At 44.2% G+C, this 16,807-nt stretch overlaps 2 protein-coding genes across 7 annotated transcripts; one reads left to right on the top strand and one right to left on the bottom strand.

Moving 5' to 3' along the window:
- The first annotated feature begins 943 nt into the window (after positions 1–943).
- LOC143316821 (dynactin subunit 1-like) lies at positions 944–12,888 on the top strand. Of its 6 annotated transcripts, XM_076724519.1 has the most exons (31): positions 944–1,060; positions 2,886–2,951; positions 3,077–3,271; positions 3,471–3,552; positions 3,655–3,686; positions 3,867–3,887; positions 4,539–4,562; positions 5,758–5,910; positions 6,089–6,112; positions 6,594–6,791; positions 6,958–7,162; positions 7,272–7,350; positions 7,506–7,665; positions 7,860–7,964; positions 8,100–8,291; positions 8,392–8,508; positions 8,600–8,752; positions 8,903–9,063; positions 9,242–9,410; positions 9,573–9,641; positions 9,769–9,981; positions 10,096–10,257; positions 10,357–10,488; positions 10,624–10,749; positions 10,899–11,041; positions 11,148–11,320; positions 11,492–11,610; positions 11,700–11,895; positions 11,987–12,060; positions 12,153–12,242; positions 12,333–12,888. In XM_076724519.1, exons 2-31 carry the CDS (start codon positions 2,910–2,912, stop codon positions 12,468–12,470), a joined length of 3,747 nt encoding a protein of 1,248 aa, XP_076580634.1. In that variant the 5' UTR covers positions 944–1,060; positions 2,886–2,909; the 3' UTR covers positions 12,471–12,888. The 6 variants fall into 6 exon arrangements, with proteins under 6 accessions (XP_076580634.1, XP_076580636.1, XP_076580635.1 ...); XM_076724521.1 differs by lacking the exon at positions 4,539–4,562; XM_076724520.1 differs by lacking the exon at positions 6,089–6,112.
- On the bottom strand, positions 12,887–16,411 carry fam113 (family with sequence similarity 113). The gene is made up of 8 exons (XM_076725625.1): positions 16,302–16,411; positions 16,114–16,216; positions 15,703–15,935; positions 15,445–15,595; positions 15,041–15,287; positions 14,863–14,919; positions 13,735–13,920; positions 12,887–13,531 (listed from the first exon to the last, which is right to left on the bottom strand). The coding sequence occupies exons 1-8, from the start codon at positions 16,409–16,411 to the stop codon at positions 13,386–13,388; spliced, it is 1,233 nt and encodes a 410-aa protein (XP_076581740.1). The 3' UTR covers positions 12,887–13,385.
- Between the last annotated feature and the right edge of the window lie 396 nt (positions 16,412–16,807).

Genomic DNA, 16,807 nt, shown 5'->3' with positions numbered 1-16,807 from the left:
ACACGTCAATACATGCATCCAGGGGACATCTCCTGTCCAGGCACAACCAAAGATCATTCACATTACGTTTTCTGCACTTATGAGTGCTGGGCCTGGAAGTTTACTCAATGTAGTTTTCAAGTAACACACCCAGAAAAGACAAAAGACAAGTCCAAACAAACCTGTTTATTTATATATATATATAAATTAATGGTTCATCTAAAAGTTAACATTACTGAAGAATAATGTGCAGATTGCTTTTATTATCAGACTAATTGTTAAGTATAATTAAGTATAATTGGCAAAGACAATTACCCCAGTCTACATCCAAATATATTCAGTTTACAATGACATCAAACAGAGAAAACATTCAGCATTTTTGCTTTTGCTTTAAAAAAGACTTAAATCATTAATCAGTTATTGAAGTAGAAATAAAATAACGAACTGCAGCAGCACCAATACAAATAAACTTACATTATTCTCAATATTGTACAATTTTTCAAGGACATGTTTTACTTTTTCAAATTTCACTTGTTTATTTATTGTCTTTTATTTAAAAAAATATAATGGACTAAACTAACAACTACTAAAGTACTTAAAATCTAAAAACACCAAAAATATCCTCTGTTGCGCTTTTTATAGACAATTGTCCTTAATGTTGTATCATATTATCAAATTGTGCTCACAGCTCTTACCTGTTTATCTGTACAATTATTTTACGTGCATTATTAACCGAAAATCTGCAGTAACAGTAATGACAGATGTGACCAAAAAAAGACACCACACAATATTAGGAAGACCATGAAGACCATTCAGTGGGCTCTAAAAACACAAGCGTCAGGTGTGAAAAGGCCTTACAGGTGGAGGGGCAATTTGAAATATCACCTTTTAAGTAAGGGTTGGGCGCAGCCACCAGGGGCGCTAATTTCCACTTTTCTTCTTATCTTATCCGGAAGTGACCTGTCAAAAAACGGAAAAGACTAGCGGATTTCCAGGCTAGGTAGCCAAAAAACAACAACAGAGATCTGCATGAACACCTCAAGGAGCTTCATCTGAAGACAGGAATCTCTGTGTATGCCAGGTAAGAGAAATGACACAATGCAGTTACTCTGTGTTAGCGTCTTAACAGTACTATCCTGGCTGACTTTTGCTAGCTTGCTAAGCCGATTTAGCCAGTTCCAACTTTAGCCATATAGCTAATCTTGCTAGTTTGCTAACTAGCTGTTAACTCAATTGACTGTTGTCTCACTAAACCTTGAGGGCAAAGTAAAGCATTTAAAGACGTTTGGTGTCTGACTGTCAGTATTAACTTGACTGTAGCTCAAGCTAACAATGTTAAAGCCGAATTACTGTTAGCTTGATTGTGTTTGACATTTCTCCCTGTCGCACTTGGTTTCAACTTCTTCTCTCGCAAAGTCTTTGGACCCTTTGCATCGCGTAGTTTGTGTGGTATACTTTGCGTGTATATGATTTTATGACCGAATAAAAATAAAATTAATAAGTTAACTGAACACAGGCCCTCTAAATAACGCTAACGTTAATGTAGCATCATCAAGCAAATAAACATCAGAAGTCGCTTGGCACTGTCTGTCAGCTGGCATCTGAAAACCCCCCAGTAATTTCTTGCTACCTCTCAAATTAGTATTATATAATTAGAGTTAATAAATCGATGATCACGTCATCATTTCAAATGCAGCATGTAAAGAATCAAGCTAACATCTGTGTGTTAAGACACAGCAGCCAGATTTCCCCTCCCTCTCAGATCGAATCAGCTGTGACGTTTGGTGATGCGCCACACAGGGTCCCTCCCTGAAATCACAGGATTGTATTGTCCTCTCCTTTCTCTGGAAAAGAGGAAGGAATGTGAAAGTCGAGGAAAAATTCTCACTTTAGCCATATCTTTGCACTGGAGGTGAAACCATCTTAACTTGCTATCATGGCTTTGACCAGGCGACATTCTTATACCCCCCGGGTGAGTAACATGACGCTCAGTATTGAATAACATCTAATTTGACGCTTTGGTGTTATTTTTGATTCGTGCACTTAGTCAGTAGAAGTCATTACATTGTAATGGATAAAGCTGTAAAAAGTTATTGCACTCACCATGCAGTGGATGAAGGATTACCTTGTTGCATATTGGGTCCTCATCAGGTAAAACAAGTAACAATGTAACTTGGTTACTCCAGATATCCTGGAGAGAAGATAAAGTTTCTTGTTCCCATTAACTTTAAGTAGGATTTATTCTGGAGAATTCTGCAAAACCTTTTCTCTGCTTCCCTGAAAATGACTAAATCCTGTGTTACAGCTGCGATCACAAGGCATAGATAAAGCTTATCTATCCAGCTTTCTGCCCTGTGGTTGAAAACTGAAGCAGTGTGAATTCACATGTCCCTACAGCTCCATAAAAGGTTTAGACCAGTCCTAGTTTGTCTTGAATGAGCATCTTTGTGTGAGCAAGGCAGGGATTTGGCTTGTTTAGTAGGAGGTCTCTTGTGGTCTAGGACATATGACTGGGTGTATGAATGTGTTTCTGTGCTTTGTGGCCTTAAGACTCTTGTCACTGGATATTTTTGATTCCTCAGACTGCTCTTAATGGCTGGAGCAGGGGGAATTATGGGGCATCATTGTCACACATACAACAGTGCTGTTTATTTGGGTCTTTTGCAGGTCTGGTGGACGATGTCAAAAATTCTTTGTCCTACTCTCACTAAGCTATGTCCATTTGACCAAGATTAAGGCATAAAAAGATACCATGACTGAGGAATTCTGAAATATAAACAATAAATTCTCTGGCGTGCCCTTACTCCTCATTCCTGTTGGTAACCAACCTTCCTTTACTTTCTCTTTTCCACATTTCCTCATCTTTCTTCCCACTTTTCCCCATCTGTATTTCCCAAATCCTCCAGCTGACCAGCCCACTGATCAGCAAAATGAGCAGTGCAGGAACGGTGGAGAGTGGCAAACCTCCAAAGGTAGGCCAATTTTACAACACGGACACAAGAAAGAAGAAATGAGAAAAAAATAAACAAATTACAAGCAACTAGTGTGCAATGACTCACAGTCTGTCATCCTTGTGTCTCCGCTCCTCCTCTCCTAGATTGGCTCTGTAGTGGAGGTGATAGGGAAGGGTCAGCGCGGCACTGTTGCCTATATTGGCGCCACCCTCTTTGCCTCTGGGAAATGGGTGGGCGTCATACTGAATGAGCCCAAAGGGAAGAACGATGGCACCGTACAGGGGAAACGCTACTTCACCTGTGAGGAAAATCACGGGATATTCGTCAGACAGTCCCAGGTCAGTGATAAGATGTGCTGTGAAGTTACAATGACTGTACATTGTGCACACGAGGGTTGGATGGTACTGCACAGCCTCCTATGACTCAGATGTAGTCACATCAGTCATTAATTGACTCCGTGACTTGAAGGACTGAGGGTGGGTTGAGGTGCATGTTGTCAGTGATCACACCCCTATGATTCTCTTTCACTCTGTACAGCTCCAGGTGGTGGACGAGGGCTACAGTGCCACCTCACCAGATCCTTCTGAATCAGGCCCTGCAAAGACACCGAGACAGAAAGGTGAGTGTGAACCACAGCTGTGTTTAACTTACTCTTGAAACACAGTAACTCCGAGTTAATAAAAATAACAATAGATAATAATTTTTCATTTGTTTCCTCTAGACATTCCTGAGACTCCCAAAACAACCAAGCAGGTAGGCAACCATAGGGGTGATATGACTATCAACCCTCTTTGACGTGTCCTTTGCTGTGTTTTCCTGAGCGGAGGTGCTTTGTTTCAAACATGTCCCCCAATTTTCTTCCTTTTTTTTTCTTTCCAATGTGAATGAGTTTTTGTTTTGCCTCATTTTTGTTTTTCTGAATACTTCTTGCAGATACCTGTGAGCGCTAAGAAGGTAGAAGTATTTAAGTTCAGCACATTTGCTTTCGCCTTGGTTGTTGTTACTCACACTAATGCGGCTCCTGTGGCTCTTTTATTTTTATGTGTTGATGTTTGCGGTGGACATGAAGACATCACTTGTCATTGATAGATCTCATTTTCGCTGTATTTTCTCCTGGTTTTCCGCGGCTGCGCTCCCAATGTTGTACACCAGTTGTTGTTTGTTCGCTCACTTTCTTTCTTTCATGTGCTTTTTATTCTGGTGGTGGCATCCAGCGTACACGTTTAGAGGCCAACATGGCAGTTCTAAGGTCATCGTAACGGTGTCTTGGTCATTCCTCTTGGCCTCACAATTCAGTGACATTTTGCCACTGTTTTAACACTGTTGCATGAATTCACATGTCATTCTGCTCCCATGGCTTGAATCACTTGGAATAACTGTTCTTAAAAATGGTGCATGCAGTCGTCAGTTGCTATGATCGGTGGATATGAACTAACAGTGGCTATGCTTCTGATGTGCTGCTAATCTCCTATCTTGCTTCACCACTGGACGTGTGCGCTTGTGTGTGTGTGTGTGTGTGTGTGTGTGTGTGTGTGTGTGTGTGTGTGTGTGTGTGTGTGTGTGTGTCCATCCCTCTCTTTCTGCGACTCTCCTCCTCTTCTCCAGTCCTCTACCCGCCGCTCTGCCAAGGTGAGCTCGTCTACAGCAGACAGGGGAGATCAGACGGCATCGAAACAGAGTTTAAAACAGCAGTTCATTCTGAGAAGTCTTGCTATTTTAATGCTTCAGCTTTTTGAGCGTGCATCCTTTTGCATAGTTTTAATAATCTTTTGGTAATTTGGACATGGCAGGTTTTGATCAGTTACATTTGAAAGCTTTCACTATAGTAGCAGACTCACCATGGGTGCACAGTTGGATTATTTTAGGGGTACGAAGGTTACAGACAACCCCTTTCAGCCATAAATAATAACACCTCATCTATTTAACAGAGTACAAAGTAGGTGGTGAGAGTTGGCTTAGGAGTGTGTTCTAATTACAAATTACAGTTACTGTATTTATGTTATACTTTCCATCAACTTGGTATTCAATGGAAACTTTCATTAAAACTATCATCGGAATGTTAAAAACTCAGTGAGTATTACATTGAATCATTTTAAGGTTTGAAGATGCCAAATATGTCTCATGATACACAATGATTTTCATATTTTCAACCTTATCTTCAAAAACTGTCCGTACTTCTCTGCACTTGAACAAATATCATACACATTATGAGCATAATCAACACAGGATGGTGGTATAATGATAAGAACACACTCCACCAAGGTTTCATTCTGTAATGTCAGGCTAACTTTGAACCTTGCAGCTGAGTTCTATGAATAACTCTCACGAGAACTCACACTGTCTCTATGATCGCACTGTGGCAGTGGAGGACACCGAATCGTCTCACGCCTGCCACCTCCCTCCCCTCCCTCTTGATTCGACCCTCTGGCCGCACCAGCCTGTCGCTCGTGGTACGCTCTGTCATACCAGGGTACCTCACAGGGAGTGCTGATTCAGTTTGTCACTGAAGATTGGTGATTTGTTGTCCTTCGGTGCACAGGTGCAGGACTTCACCACTTAAATGACCTCAAAGCGGTGTCTGTGGGAGACTTGTGAGGGATACTGGACATGAAATGTTTGGTCTTGGAAGCCGCCTTTTATCTAAGTCACCACAAGATGAATCTGGCGCCACAGTATATAACACAGCATGTTCTCTTTCTACTGGGTTCACTTTGGGAGAAGCGTTTTGATTATTGGATTGTTTACTGATGTTCAAATACTTACCACCACGCCATCTTTCCTTTCTTCCTCAACTTCCTCTTGACGCTCCCCTGTTGGTCAACAGGCGTCTCGTGAGGGTCTCTCATCCTCTCTGTCTGGTGATGTCAGTGAGGCGGGCCTATCCTCCCACCAGGGTGCACTGGGGGCTCCTGTCATGCCTCAGCCCAGCGGGTCACCTGCAGCAATGGCAGCCCCGGTCCAGGCTACTCCAAGCAAGGTGGGTCACTGATGCTCCTGAAGACCTAAAATCAAAAGGTTTTTAGTCTCACATTTCATATTGTCACGTGGAATTCATCACAACATTACCAGCACAACAGATCAACACCGTGTTTCCATCATGTTCTTCATTTTAATGAGCTTATCCCATTTCATCCATGTTGTCATTGCTCGACCAGGTGGAACCTGCCATTTCCAAGCAGGTAGTGTTTCCTAATGGCTGCATGCATGCTGATGATACCTGGCATGAGTTCACTAACAAACTCATAACATCAGAGGGCAAAATGACCCTCAGTGCACCTCCTCAGTATCTCAATATGGTTTTGTATCGTCCACACAGTGAATTAAATGCTTGACGGTGCATGGTCTAACTTTCTGAGACAGTGATTGAAAAACTCAGTGGAGGGAATGGATTAATCTTTCTGCATTGCTCTTCAATGTTTCTGCCAGAGCTTCTTGTTGAGGTGGTGAATTCAGAGGTTAAAGTCAATTATTTGAGAAAAATTTTAAAACCTCATCTTGTTCTGGGATTTCATGGTCAGACTTAGCGTTTTGTTCTTTACTGCCTTAAATAAAATCTTGGGGCATGAATAAATTCCAGTTAACTCTCTAGATTTGTTGAAGGCAGCACATTTAGACTGTCCCCTCACTTCTCCCTTCCACCCATCCATCCTTCCCTCTCAGGAGGAGGAATCACTGCGGGCTCAGGTCAAGGACCTGGAGGAGAAGCTGGAAACGCTGAAGATGAAGCGCACGGAGGACAAGGCCAAGCTGAAGGAGCTCGAGAAACACAAGATCCAGCTGGAGCAGCTTCAGGAGTGGAAGACCAAAATGCAGGAGCAGCAGGCTGAGCTGCAGAAACAACTCAAAGAGGCCAAGAAGGTACCCAGAAAAACACAGAACTAATTACTTTGTCATAAGTCTGAATTACAGCAATATCAGGGTATTTGCTGTAAGACATGACTGATATTTTCCAAGCCTATAAGAATGAAAGAAGCAGCTCTTCTGCCAGCAGACATGACTTTTATTTTGTACTTCCTCCTCCCAGGAAGCCCGTGAAGCACATGAGGCCAAGGACCGCTACATGGAAGAGATGTCCGACACGGCAGATGCCATAGAGATGGCCACACTGGACAAAGAGATGGCTGAAGAGCGGGCTGAGTCACTGCAGGTGGAGGTGGATACACTGAAGGAGAAAGTGGAGGAGCTCTCCATGGACCTGGAGATCCTCAGACATGAGATTTCAGAGAAAGGTCTGTACTCCTATGTCTCTCTCTGTCTTTCTCTCTTTCTTCTGGTCATGTCTCTCCATTTATGCACTGCTTTCCTTCACTGTGCTTCCTTTTCCTTTTTCTCCTGCAGGCTCAGATGGAGCCGCCTCAAGTTACCATGTCAAACAGCTGGAGGAGCAGAATGGCAGGCTAAAGGAGGCGTTGGTTCGGTCAGTCAAATGTCTAAAAAGCTTGTTTTGATTAAAGTATACATAAGTAAGTAAAATAAGAAGAGGTCTAGACTGGGGTTTGGGCAGTTTAGTCAACATTTTGGTCTTCAGCCAGTCAAGACAAACCTTGGTTTGATTGTCCCTTTCCTCCTCAGGATGCGTGACCTGTCTTCTTCAGAGAAGCAGGAGCATGTGAAGCTGCAGAGGCAGATGGAGAAGAAGAGCACTGAGCTGGAGACTCTGAGGACTCAGAAGGAAAAACTGCAGGACGAGGTCAAGCAGGCGGAGGCCACTATCGATGAACTGAAGGAGCAGGTAACATGAGCGACACGCAAGAAAAGAGGATGAATATGAAAACAGAGAGGATATGTTTTGTTTATGAAGCTCTGATGCTGCTTTGTGGAGGTTAAAGTCGAATACTGTTATTCTCAGTATGGACATTTAAAAGAAACAAGTCAGAATTTAACTGTGCATATATGCTTGCTGTGTGTGTGTGTGGACTTACACAGGTGGATGCTGCTCTGGGTTCAGAGGAGATGGTGGAGACCCTGACAGAGAGGAACCTCGACCTGGAGGAGAAAGTCAGAGAGCTGAGAGAAACCGTCACTGATCTGGTCTGTACAGCCACATTTCTGGTTCCCATCTTCATTCCTAACACCACCGATGCTTCTGTTTTCTAACTCGTACGATCTAAGCTCGTATCAAGCAAATATTCACAATAACGTCCTCATGTTTTCCTGTAACAACAGGAGGCCATCAATGAGATGAACGATGAGCTCCAGGAGAACGCCCGGGAGACGGAAATGGAGCTGAGGGAGCAGTTGGACCTGAGTGGAGCGAAGGTCAGAGAGGCTGACAAAAGGGTGGAGGCTGCCCAGGAGACTGTAGCTGATTACCAGCAGACCATCAACAAATACAGAGAACTCACTGCCAGGCTCCAGGTTGGTGCAGAGTCTGGAAACAGACATGCTGAAGGAGATGATCATAAGCACAGGGCCAGTGTGCTGTGACACCATATGTGCTCTTTTCCCTGTGCATCAGGAGGCCAACAGGGAGCTGATCAGCCAGCAGAACGCAAATGCGGAACAAGTTCAGCAACCTCCTGCTGAACTGTTTGACTTCAAGATTAAGTTTGCAGAGACCAAGGCTTATGCCAAGGTAGGAAACTCTCATGTGTTATCCTGCCAGGGATGATGGCTGATGGGAGTTTATACATTTGAGGCTATTGGCTGATAATCTGTGTCCACAGGCCATTGAGATGGAGCTGAGGAAGATGGAGGTGGCTCAGTCAAACAGACAGGTGTCCCTCCTCACCTCCTTCATGCCGGACTCCTTCCTCCGTCACGGTGGCGATCATGACTGTATTCTGGTCCTTCTGCTCATCCCCCGCCTCATCTGTAAGGTAGGAAGCTGTTTGTCAGTGTATGTGTAATCGTGAGCACTATTAACTTCATTTGAACTCCTTTTTGCTGTTTCTGTAATTAATGCTTGTGGACGTGTGTGTGTGTGTGTGTGTGTGTGTGTGTGTGTGTGTGTGTCCTTTACCTGGTAGGCTGAGCTGATCAGTAAACAGGCCCAGGAGAAGTTTGACTTGAATGGGGACTTGGCCAAGGGGGCGGGACTCAGAGGGCCTCCGGGAGAGCAGCGCAGCTTTGCCTCAGGACTGGTGTACTCCCTCAGCCTGCTGCAGGCCATTCTGCACAAATATGAACAGTGAGCACTGCACCTTCATCACAATGTGTCTGTAATAAAATATGGGGTTATTATTAGATAACTTTGAGGAACTGGGTCTTGAATGCTGGCAAAACAAGAAGAATTATTACAAATAAAAAACTCTAATCTGTTGCTGTGATATTGGAAACCTAATTCAGTTACTTCCCCTGCTCTCTAGGGCTCTGAGTACCTGCAGCGTGGAGGTTTTCAAGCGCATGGGTACGCTCTACTCTGAAATGAGCTTCCATGAGCGCTCTCTGGATTATTTCATTGATCTGCTGCATAAAGATCAGCTAGATGAGACCGTTCAGGTGGAGCCTCTGACTAAGACCATCAAGTACTATCAGGTAAAGAAACAAAAAAAGACCTGCTGAACTACTATCAGATATATATTAATCAACTATGTTCATGTATGTACAGCCTCAAATAATGAAACAGAGATTCAGAAACAGCCAACATGCAAATTTTATATTAAACATAAAGTTTCTCACGGTTGTTTTGTCTTCCAGCAACTGTACAGTGTCCATCTGGCAGATCACACTGAAGACTGCACAGTGCAGCTGGCTGACCACATTAAGGTACTTCTAGCCTCTTCTTCCTTCAGCTAGCAAGCTTTTGACAGTTTCACTCCTGTGGCAGAGCATTCATGTGGTTATCAAGGTATAACACAACAAATACAGTAACAGGGTTTCCTCTCACCTCCAGTTTACACAAGCTGCCCTGGACTGTATGGGGGTGGAGGTGGCTCGCCTGCGGGCGTTCCTGGCTGCCGGTCAGGAGAGCTCTGGCCTCTCTGTCCTTCTAAAGGACCTGGACACTTCCTGCTCTGATGTCAGACAGTTCTGTAAGAAGATCCGCCGTCGCATGCCTGGGACAGATGTAGTTGGAGTTCCTGTTGCTCTCAATTTTGGACCACAGGTGTGGGATACAGAAACACATTTTTTGTCTGAGCATGCCATTAATGTTTATCCTTTCTAAAAGTGAATGATCTACAGTATATATTTGACTAACATGTCGTGTCTCATCTGGGAGGTGTCGGAGGCGCTGACCGAGTGCAGGCGCCAGCAGACCCGCGTAGTGGCTGTGCTGCAGGAGGTGGCTGCAGCTGGAGCTCAGATGGTTGCTCCGCTGGCAGAACAGGAGGGGCTCAGTGCTCTCAAACTGGAGGATATCGCCTGCAAAGCTGTGGAGCAGGTACTTTAACTGTCACTGAACTGTGTTCTCACTATTGTGAGGAAGTTGTTGTTTTAGCTTGCAGCTTATATTATCTAAATCTACACTCTTTTCTCCAAGGTGTATGGCTCTCATGGCCTGAACGGCCCAGAGTGTCTGCGTCAGTCCTGCAGCTCTGTCATCACCACCATGAACAAGATGGCCACCGCCATGCAGGAAGGAGAGTACGATGCTGACAAGCCACAGGGCAAGGTATGTGTAAGCCTTAATTTTGTCACATTTATGAATTGCATGGCTCAGAAGGTGAAATCTAAGCATATTTCTGCTGTTTATCACATCTTCCCTGTTCCAATTCTTACTGTTTGATCATGTCTCCCATGCCCTCAGACTCCTCCGGTGGAGATGAGAGCGTCCATCGTCAGGGCCGAGATGACTGATGCTGAGGGTCTCGGAGTTAAACTGGAAGACAGAGAGACAGTCATCAAGGAGGTCAAGAAGTCGCTGAAGATCAAGGTGACACACACAGTCGTGCAAACACCTCCAACAAAAAACACTCAGCGTTTCTCTGAAGTGATGACTTCTACATAAGTCTGCCACTTTGAAAGGAAAAGAGACCGAAACAGAAGAGGTATAATGAATGTGGCTGTACCTCTCTCCACCAGGGGGAGGAACTGAGTGAGGCCAACGTCCGTCTGAGCCTGCTGGAGAAGAAGCTGGACACCTCCACCAAAGATGCAGATGAACGGGTGGAGAAGATTCAGACCAAACTGGACGAGAACCTCGCCCTGCTGAAGAAGAAAGAAAAGTAAATGAACACGTTTCAGCATTAGAGGCGGATTTCCCGTCCTCCTTTTCTTTTTCATCCTTCTCACCTTTCCTGCTCGCTCACCTTCCTCTCTCCCCATCTTCAGGGAGTTTGAGGAGACGATGGATGCTCTGCAGGCTGATATCGACCAGCTGGAGGCGGAGAAGGCAGAGCTGAAACAGCGCATTAATAACCAATCGAAGATGACCATCGAAGGCCTGGTGTCGAGAGGCCCACCTGCCTCTGGGATTGCCTCCATTGTTCAGGGATCTGCTGGAGGTGAATTACTGCGTGGTTTCAACCAGCTGATAATTAGATATGTTTTCCCTGTAGTTGGTGTGTTGTTGATGTTATTTAATCAGGTTTGGGAATAACAATTCCCTGAATTTTTTTGAGAGGGTGTTCAAGTGCTTGAATGTCTCTCACTGTTCTCCCTCTCCTTTCCACCAGGTGTGCCTCCATCCCTGGCAGGACCAGTACAGATAGTGGACTCCCCTCTCCTCAGGCAGCAGGTTGAAGCCCAGAGGCTGGGCATCAAACACCTCAAGAATGAAAACAACAGACTCAAGGTCCACTGCTGTTGGTTTTATAATATTGTGGAATTATGCTAGTTATCTAAAGCCTGGCAATACTGACCCAGACTACATCTGACTTACAGGCGGAGAAGATGAGAGCCCAGCTGGCCTCCCTGCCTCCACTCTGCCCTCCCAAACTACCACAAGTGTCCAAAGAAAGCTCCATGCCACCAGACGGACTGAACACAGGCATCTATCGCAGGACTGACCAACTGCTGGCAACCCTGCTGAAGCTGAGCGCGGAGGTTAAAGTGGTGGACGTCACTGGGAAGACATCAGGTGTGTGCTTCTTTCTTGACTTTCCTCTTGTGTGTGTTTATTGCTGGTCTCACCTGAGTGAACTGGTTCACTTTCTCTTTCTTTGTTCCAGTAAGTGCCAGTGCTCAGCTCCTGGAGCAGACAGCTCGACTGCAGAACCTCAGCGATGCCCTGGACAAACTCAAGGTGACACCTTCACAAACATATCTATTGTCCTGACCATGTCAGTCAGCTGACAGCTATACAAGATTAAACATTTGGATACTTTTCTGTTTCAGGGAGAAGTAGCTGAACATGTAGTCTCATATCAGCCTGGAGCAAAGGCGTCCTCTGATTTCGCCACCTTCCCAGTCTCCTCCTTTGTTAAGGTAAAACCACACAGTGTATATACAAGGTGCATTTTGTCTTTTCCAGTCAGAAGTTGTCAATACTTTGTACATATTTGTGTTGTTTTTTAGGCCAAGGAGGAGAAGCAGGAAGGAACAGTGTTTGTAGGTCGTGTTGCCATTCCATGCACCCCTGGACAGGAACAAGTCCACCGCCTCGTCCTATCACAGCATCAGCTGCAGCGAGTGCACCACCTCCTCATGGCCTAAGACAGCATGGCGTTGGCCCGCAGCCATGATTGAAATCAAGAAAAGCTTTTGTTTATTCTCATTCCAGCTTCCTGTTCAACATTATCCTCTATTTATCCTATTTGCTTTTCACTATTCTCAGGAAATCATATCAAAAATTTGCATAAGTTAACACTATAGCACTAATAAAACTTAGGCACAGTAATGTCTTTATATCGACGTAAAACTGATTGGTGTTTGATCATTTTGAAGACTACATGGATTCGACTCCTGAATGTCACATTATGAAGGTGTCGTGTTTTCATCACTGAAACAGTTTGAATGCAACAAGAGTTGGGAAGAAGTCATTTTTACTGTCCCTGAACCTATTGATAGTTTTGTCCCCCCTTTGTATCTTTTGTATTTGTAGTCAGCCAATAAAAGCAAACGATTCACTTCAGAGCAAGAAACGTCTTTATTAACTTGTCAATCTTGACTCGTGAAAATTTTGTGAGCCACTCCAAAGCTTAGTCTAATATCAAGGTCCCCTGCTAGTTCACAGTATACATTGTTTAAATAAGTCAACAACATTTAACTCCTGAAATCTGAACATCAACTTTAATAGAACAGGGCAGAATTAAAATGCTTGAAAGTGAAAAATATAGTTAAAATCTATTTTTGGGGCCAAAGAACAAACTCAAAAACTGAAAATGCAAATATGTTAATGGGGTTCTAATTTGCAATATAAGAAAAGGATCAATGTGTATGTGTCAAAGGATATTTATCGAGTTATGTAAAATCTGAGAGAACTATGCACTTTGGGGATTAATGCTTCCTCCTGGTTACAAACTGTGCTATAGCTCCGTGTTTGACTGCTATGAAACGCAATGCTCTGCTGATGAGGCAAGATACTGAAGAAGATAACATGTCTGAATCTTGTAAATCACCCTGTCCTCATCAGTAGTGGCCATAATGGACATAGTGACGGGGTCTGTGAGGGGTGTATGGAGCATAGTGGTGTCTGGAGTGACGGCTCCTCATCACATAGCTATGATGGTGATCGTGGTACGGCTGAAAGTGGTGGAGAGGCCTGTGGTCGAAACCTGCAGAACATACAGGCCACGTTAAAAGGCTCTCGAGCTGACATGGCAGCCCAAAACACTTAACAACAAGGTCAGAAGAAAAAAAAACCCAGATACTTCTTCGGCAGGGCAGGGTGGAATTTGATTGTGGCGGTCTGATGGAACGAATGTAATATCTCCAGTCTGCCATATTCATACCAGCATACCAACGTCTGCACACTTACCATTTCTAACCGGCCTGTGTTGATATCTGTGGGCTGGCAGGTGAAGCAGTGGTAAGAGGGCGTCTCTGTAAGCTCCTGCAGCCATGTGGTGATAGGGCTGTGGGTAGTTCTGGAAGCCAAAGGGGGGGGAATTGCCGCAGGACTCTCTCCTGTAGCCATAGTAATTTCCCCTTGAGCGCTGGCGCTCTGTGAAAGGGAGACGAGAGGAAGGGGAGGGAGGATAGAAAACAAGTTCTCCCAGTAAGAACACAGCAGGTTTGTGCGGCTGCTATGTTCTTTTGAAATGACCTCCGCCACATAAAAACCTGACATCTAATTGTTGTTGTTCCACATGACTTCAATCGTGGAACAACAACACCTGGCTGATCTCCTGTTGGCTCCAATCATCATCATCAATTCAATCACACTGAATTATACATGAGGAAATAGTTTGGCTGTCGACTCAGAATGACAAAAATCTCCTTTGAGACATCAGAACTTTCCCAGAAGTACTTCTAATCAAAAGAACCTGACTGTGCAGATGTTTTACATCTTAACCATGTTGGAGATGTAGTTGGTGGTAATTAAAAGCACTTGCCGCACTGTGCACTCCTGTAAAAAAGCAGCTAACAGGCACACTGATAACACTTCAGTTTACATGATTTACACTGACACTGTGGCCATTCTAATAGTACATGAGACTTCATTTTTAACTAACCTAAATCCCTAAATAGACCAAGATGGAGGTCAAAGCAAACATCCAAATGTCAGGTAACAGTAACACTGGGTATTAAACTGACTTTTTTCAAATCAGGTGAATAGAGATAAACAACTGATTTAGTACTTCCACCTCCAGCTTATTGGATTCCATTAGAAAATGAGTTATTTTCCAAAGTTGACAACAGATGGACATCCTGATGGATGTGACTGACATCAATATACTATAACAGTAGTAAAGCTAAACACATTTGGCTATATTGTAAACAAGGTCTCTGCCTCAATGTATTTCCAAGTTAAAACAGAAGTTGAATGAAAGAATGAGTTCAGGTCATGTGCTTATTGTGATTTATTTGAGCCATATTTGCTTGGCCTTTGTTAATCCACCAATAGAAATAATCCTAATGTGAACATTATGATCAGCAGCCTTACCTGCAGGTTTGGGAGCTTTTTTAGAAGATGGCTGCTCATCAGTAACCTCAGTGCGATCTGGAGAGAAGATACTCATTCCAATTAATCAAATAAAGTCCTTGAAAAACTTGACTTGAAAAACACATGGGATTGTATAATTACTCATGTGTATGTGTGTGTGTGCAGTCTTCCTCCTCACCATCAACAGTCAGTGGAGAGGGCATGATGACACCCCAGGCCTGTGCACTGTGCTGTAACAGCAGTGAAGTTATCCTGCGGTGAGCGAGGGCGTTCCAGTGGACTCCGTCCACGGTACGGTGCTGCAGGGAGAAGCGGAACCGGAAGTGGAGGTCCAACACATCCATCCCGAGAGAGTCAGCCAGAGTCCCGCTGTAGAAGTTGGCTTCAAGCACATCATGACGCAGATGAGGAGCCTTGTGCTCAATCTGAGAAGGCGGAGAGGGGAGAGAGGACAAAGCCTTAAAAAGCTGAAGAGAAGCAGGAGCCATAAGGTGTAAGAGGAGATACTTTATGACAGATTGTGACCCAACAGGACCAAATGTCCATGTCTAGTTGTGATGCAGATGGTTGTGCACGACGTACCTCAGGCACCAGGAAACCTCCTTTGATCTTCTCTCCTAAGGGCATGGTGAGGTTCCATATGACCAGGGTCTCCTCAGGCAGAATGCCCCTCAGCTCAACAAAGAACTTATGTAGGTTGTCCTTATAGTTATCAGTCCAATTGCAAAGGTATCTAGAAAACCCAACATGGACACAGACATCCCAATGAAGAACAAATTCACTATGCACAAACTAATTATGCTTTGGTCCACACCTATACATGTTCAGAAATAGACCCACCTCGAAATATCCCAAACACAGGAGTTGACAATGACTACATCTGGTTTCAGGCCCTGGCGGAAGTCTTCCAGGATGCTCTTCATGTAGAGAGAGTAGATGCGCGTCACAAAGTAGAAGCGAACCAGGTGGTGGGCAGACTGGAACTGTCGAACCTCCCGGTACTCCGTTCCGTTGTGCAGTGTATTTAGACAGCCCCCTTCCACCAGGCAGTCCTGTTCAAAGCTCATCTCACCCTGCAGGACAGAGACATGAGAGAGTGGGGACAAGATACCGACGTGGGGAGAGATGAAGACATGTGTGAGCAGTTTGTCCTGAGACCCACTGAAAACAAATCTAACACAGCTACTAATAATAATAACAACAGTAAACAAAAACAACAAAACGTATGTCCGCCTGGTAAACATCACTTACCTTGGTCTTGAGTTGTCTTGGGGTGAGATATTTCTCCTTCTGCAACAGCAGAACAAGGTCCTTGTACACAGACCGCTGAACTAAGGATGAGACACAGAGAGCACTGAAAGGGTTAACAGCGGACTCATGATCACACCTGGCTGACCTCCTATTGGCTGATTACAGACAAGGTGAAGTCAAGTGCTCACTCACTGGAGTCTCCCAGCACCACAATGAACTTGTTGTGGAGCAGCTGGCTGGCCTGCTGGTGGCTCACGCACTTCATCACCTCCTTCTGTTCATAAATAAAGCCAAACATTTTTGGTGTTGAGTAAAGATAAGATAAGACTTTATTGATATATACACTTTGTATGTTTTGACCATGATTATTTAATGCAGGATCATTTCATTTCAGATATGAAAAGATTTTCTGTTTGCATAAGTGACTGTGTAGATACCAGGTTATGTGACGTTTTTCAAGGAGCACATGCGAATCCAAGCACGTTCCTCACCATGAAATTCAAATAAAGCATTTTCCAAACTTTCAACAAAAAGGTACGAACCCTGCAGAAGTGCTACCAGGAGGAATAATCACTGAGCCAAGACACAGAATTTCTTAGCCTAAAGCTGGTGATGGTGGCAAACTTAAAGATATTCATACTTCTGTCAAGTTACTTAATTAGCATTGGCATCCTAATGAACTAGCCTTAGGCTA

The sequence above is a fragment of the Chaetodon auriga genome, chromosome 24 (genome assembly GCF_051107435.1).
Source record: "Chaetodon auriga isolate fChaAug3 chromosome 24, fChaAug3.hap1, whole genome shotgun sequence".
NCBI classification, from domain to species: domain Eukaryota; kingdom Metazoa; phylum Chordata; class Actinopteri; order Chaetodontiformes; family Chaetodontidae; genus Chaetodon; species Chaetodon auriga.
The sequence above is the reverse complement of the archived record's forward strand: the minus strand, read 5'-3'. Positions and strand labels throughout refer to the sequence as shown.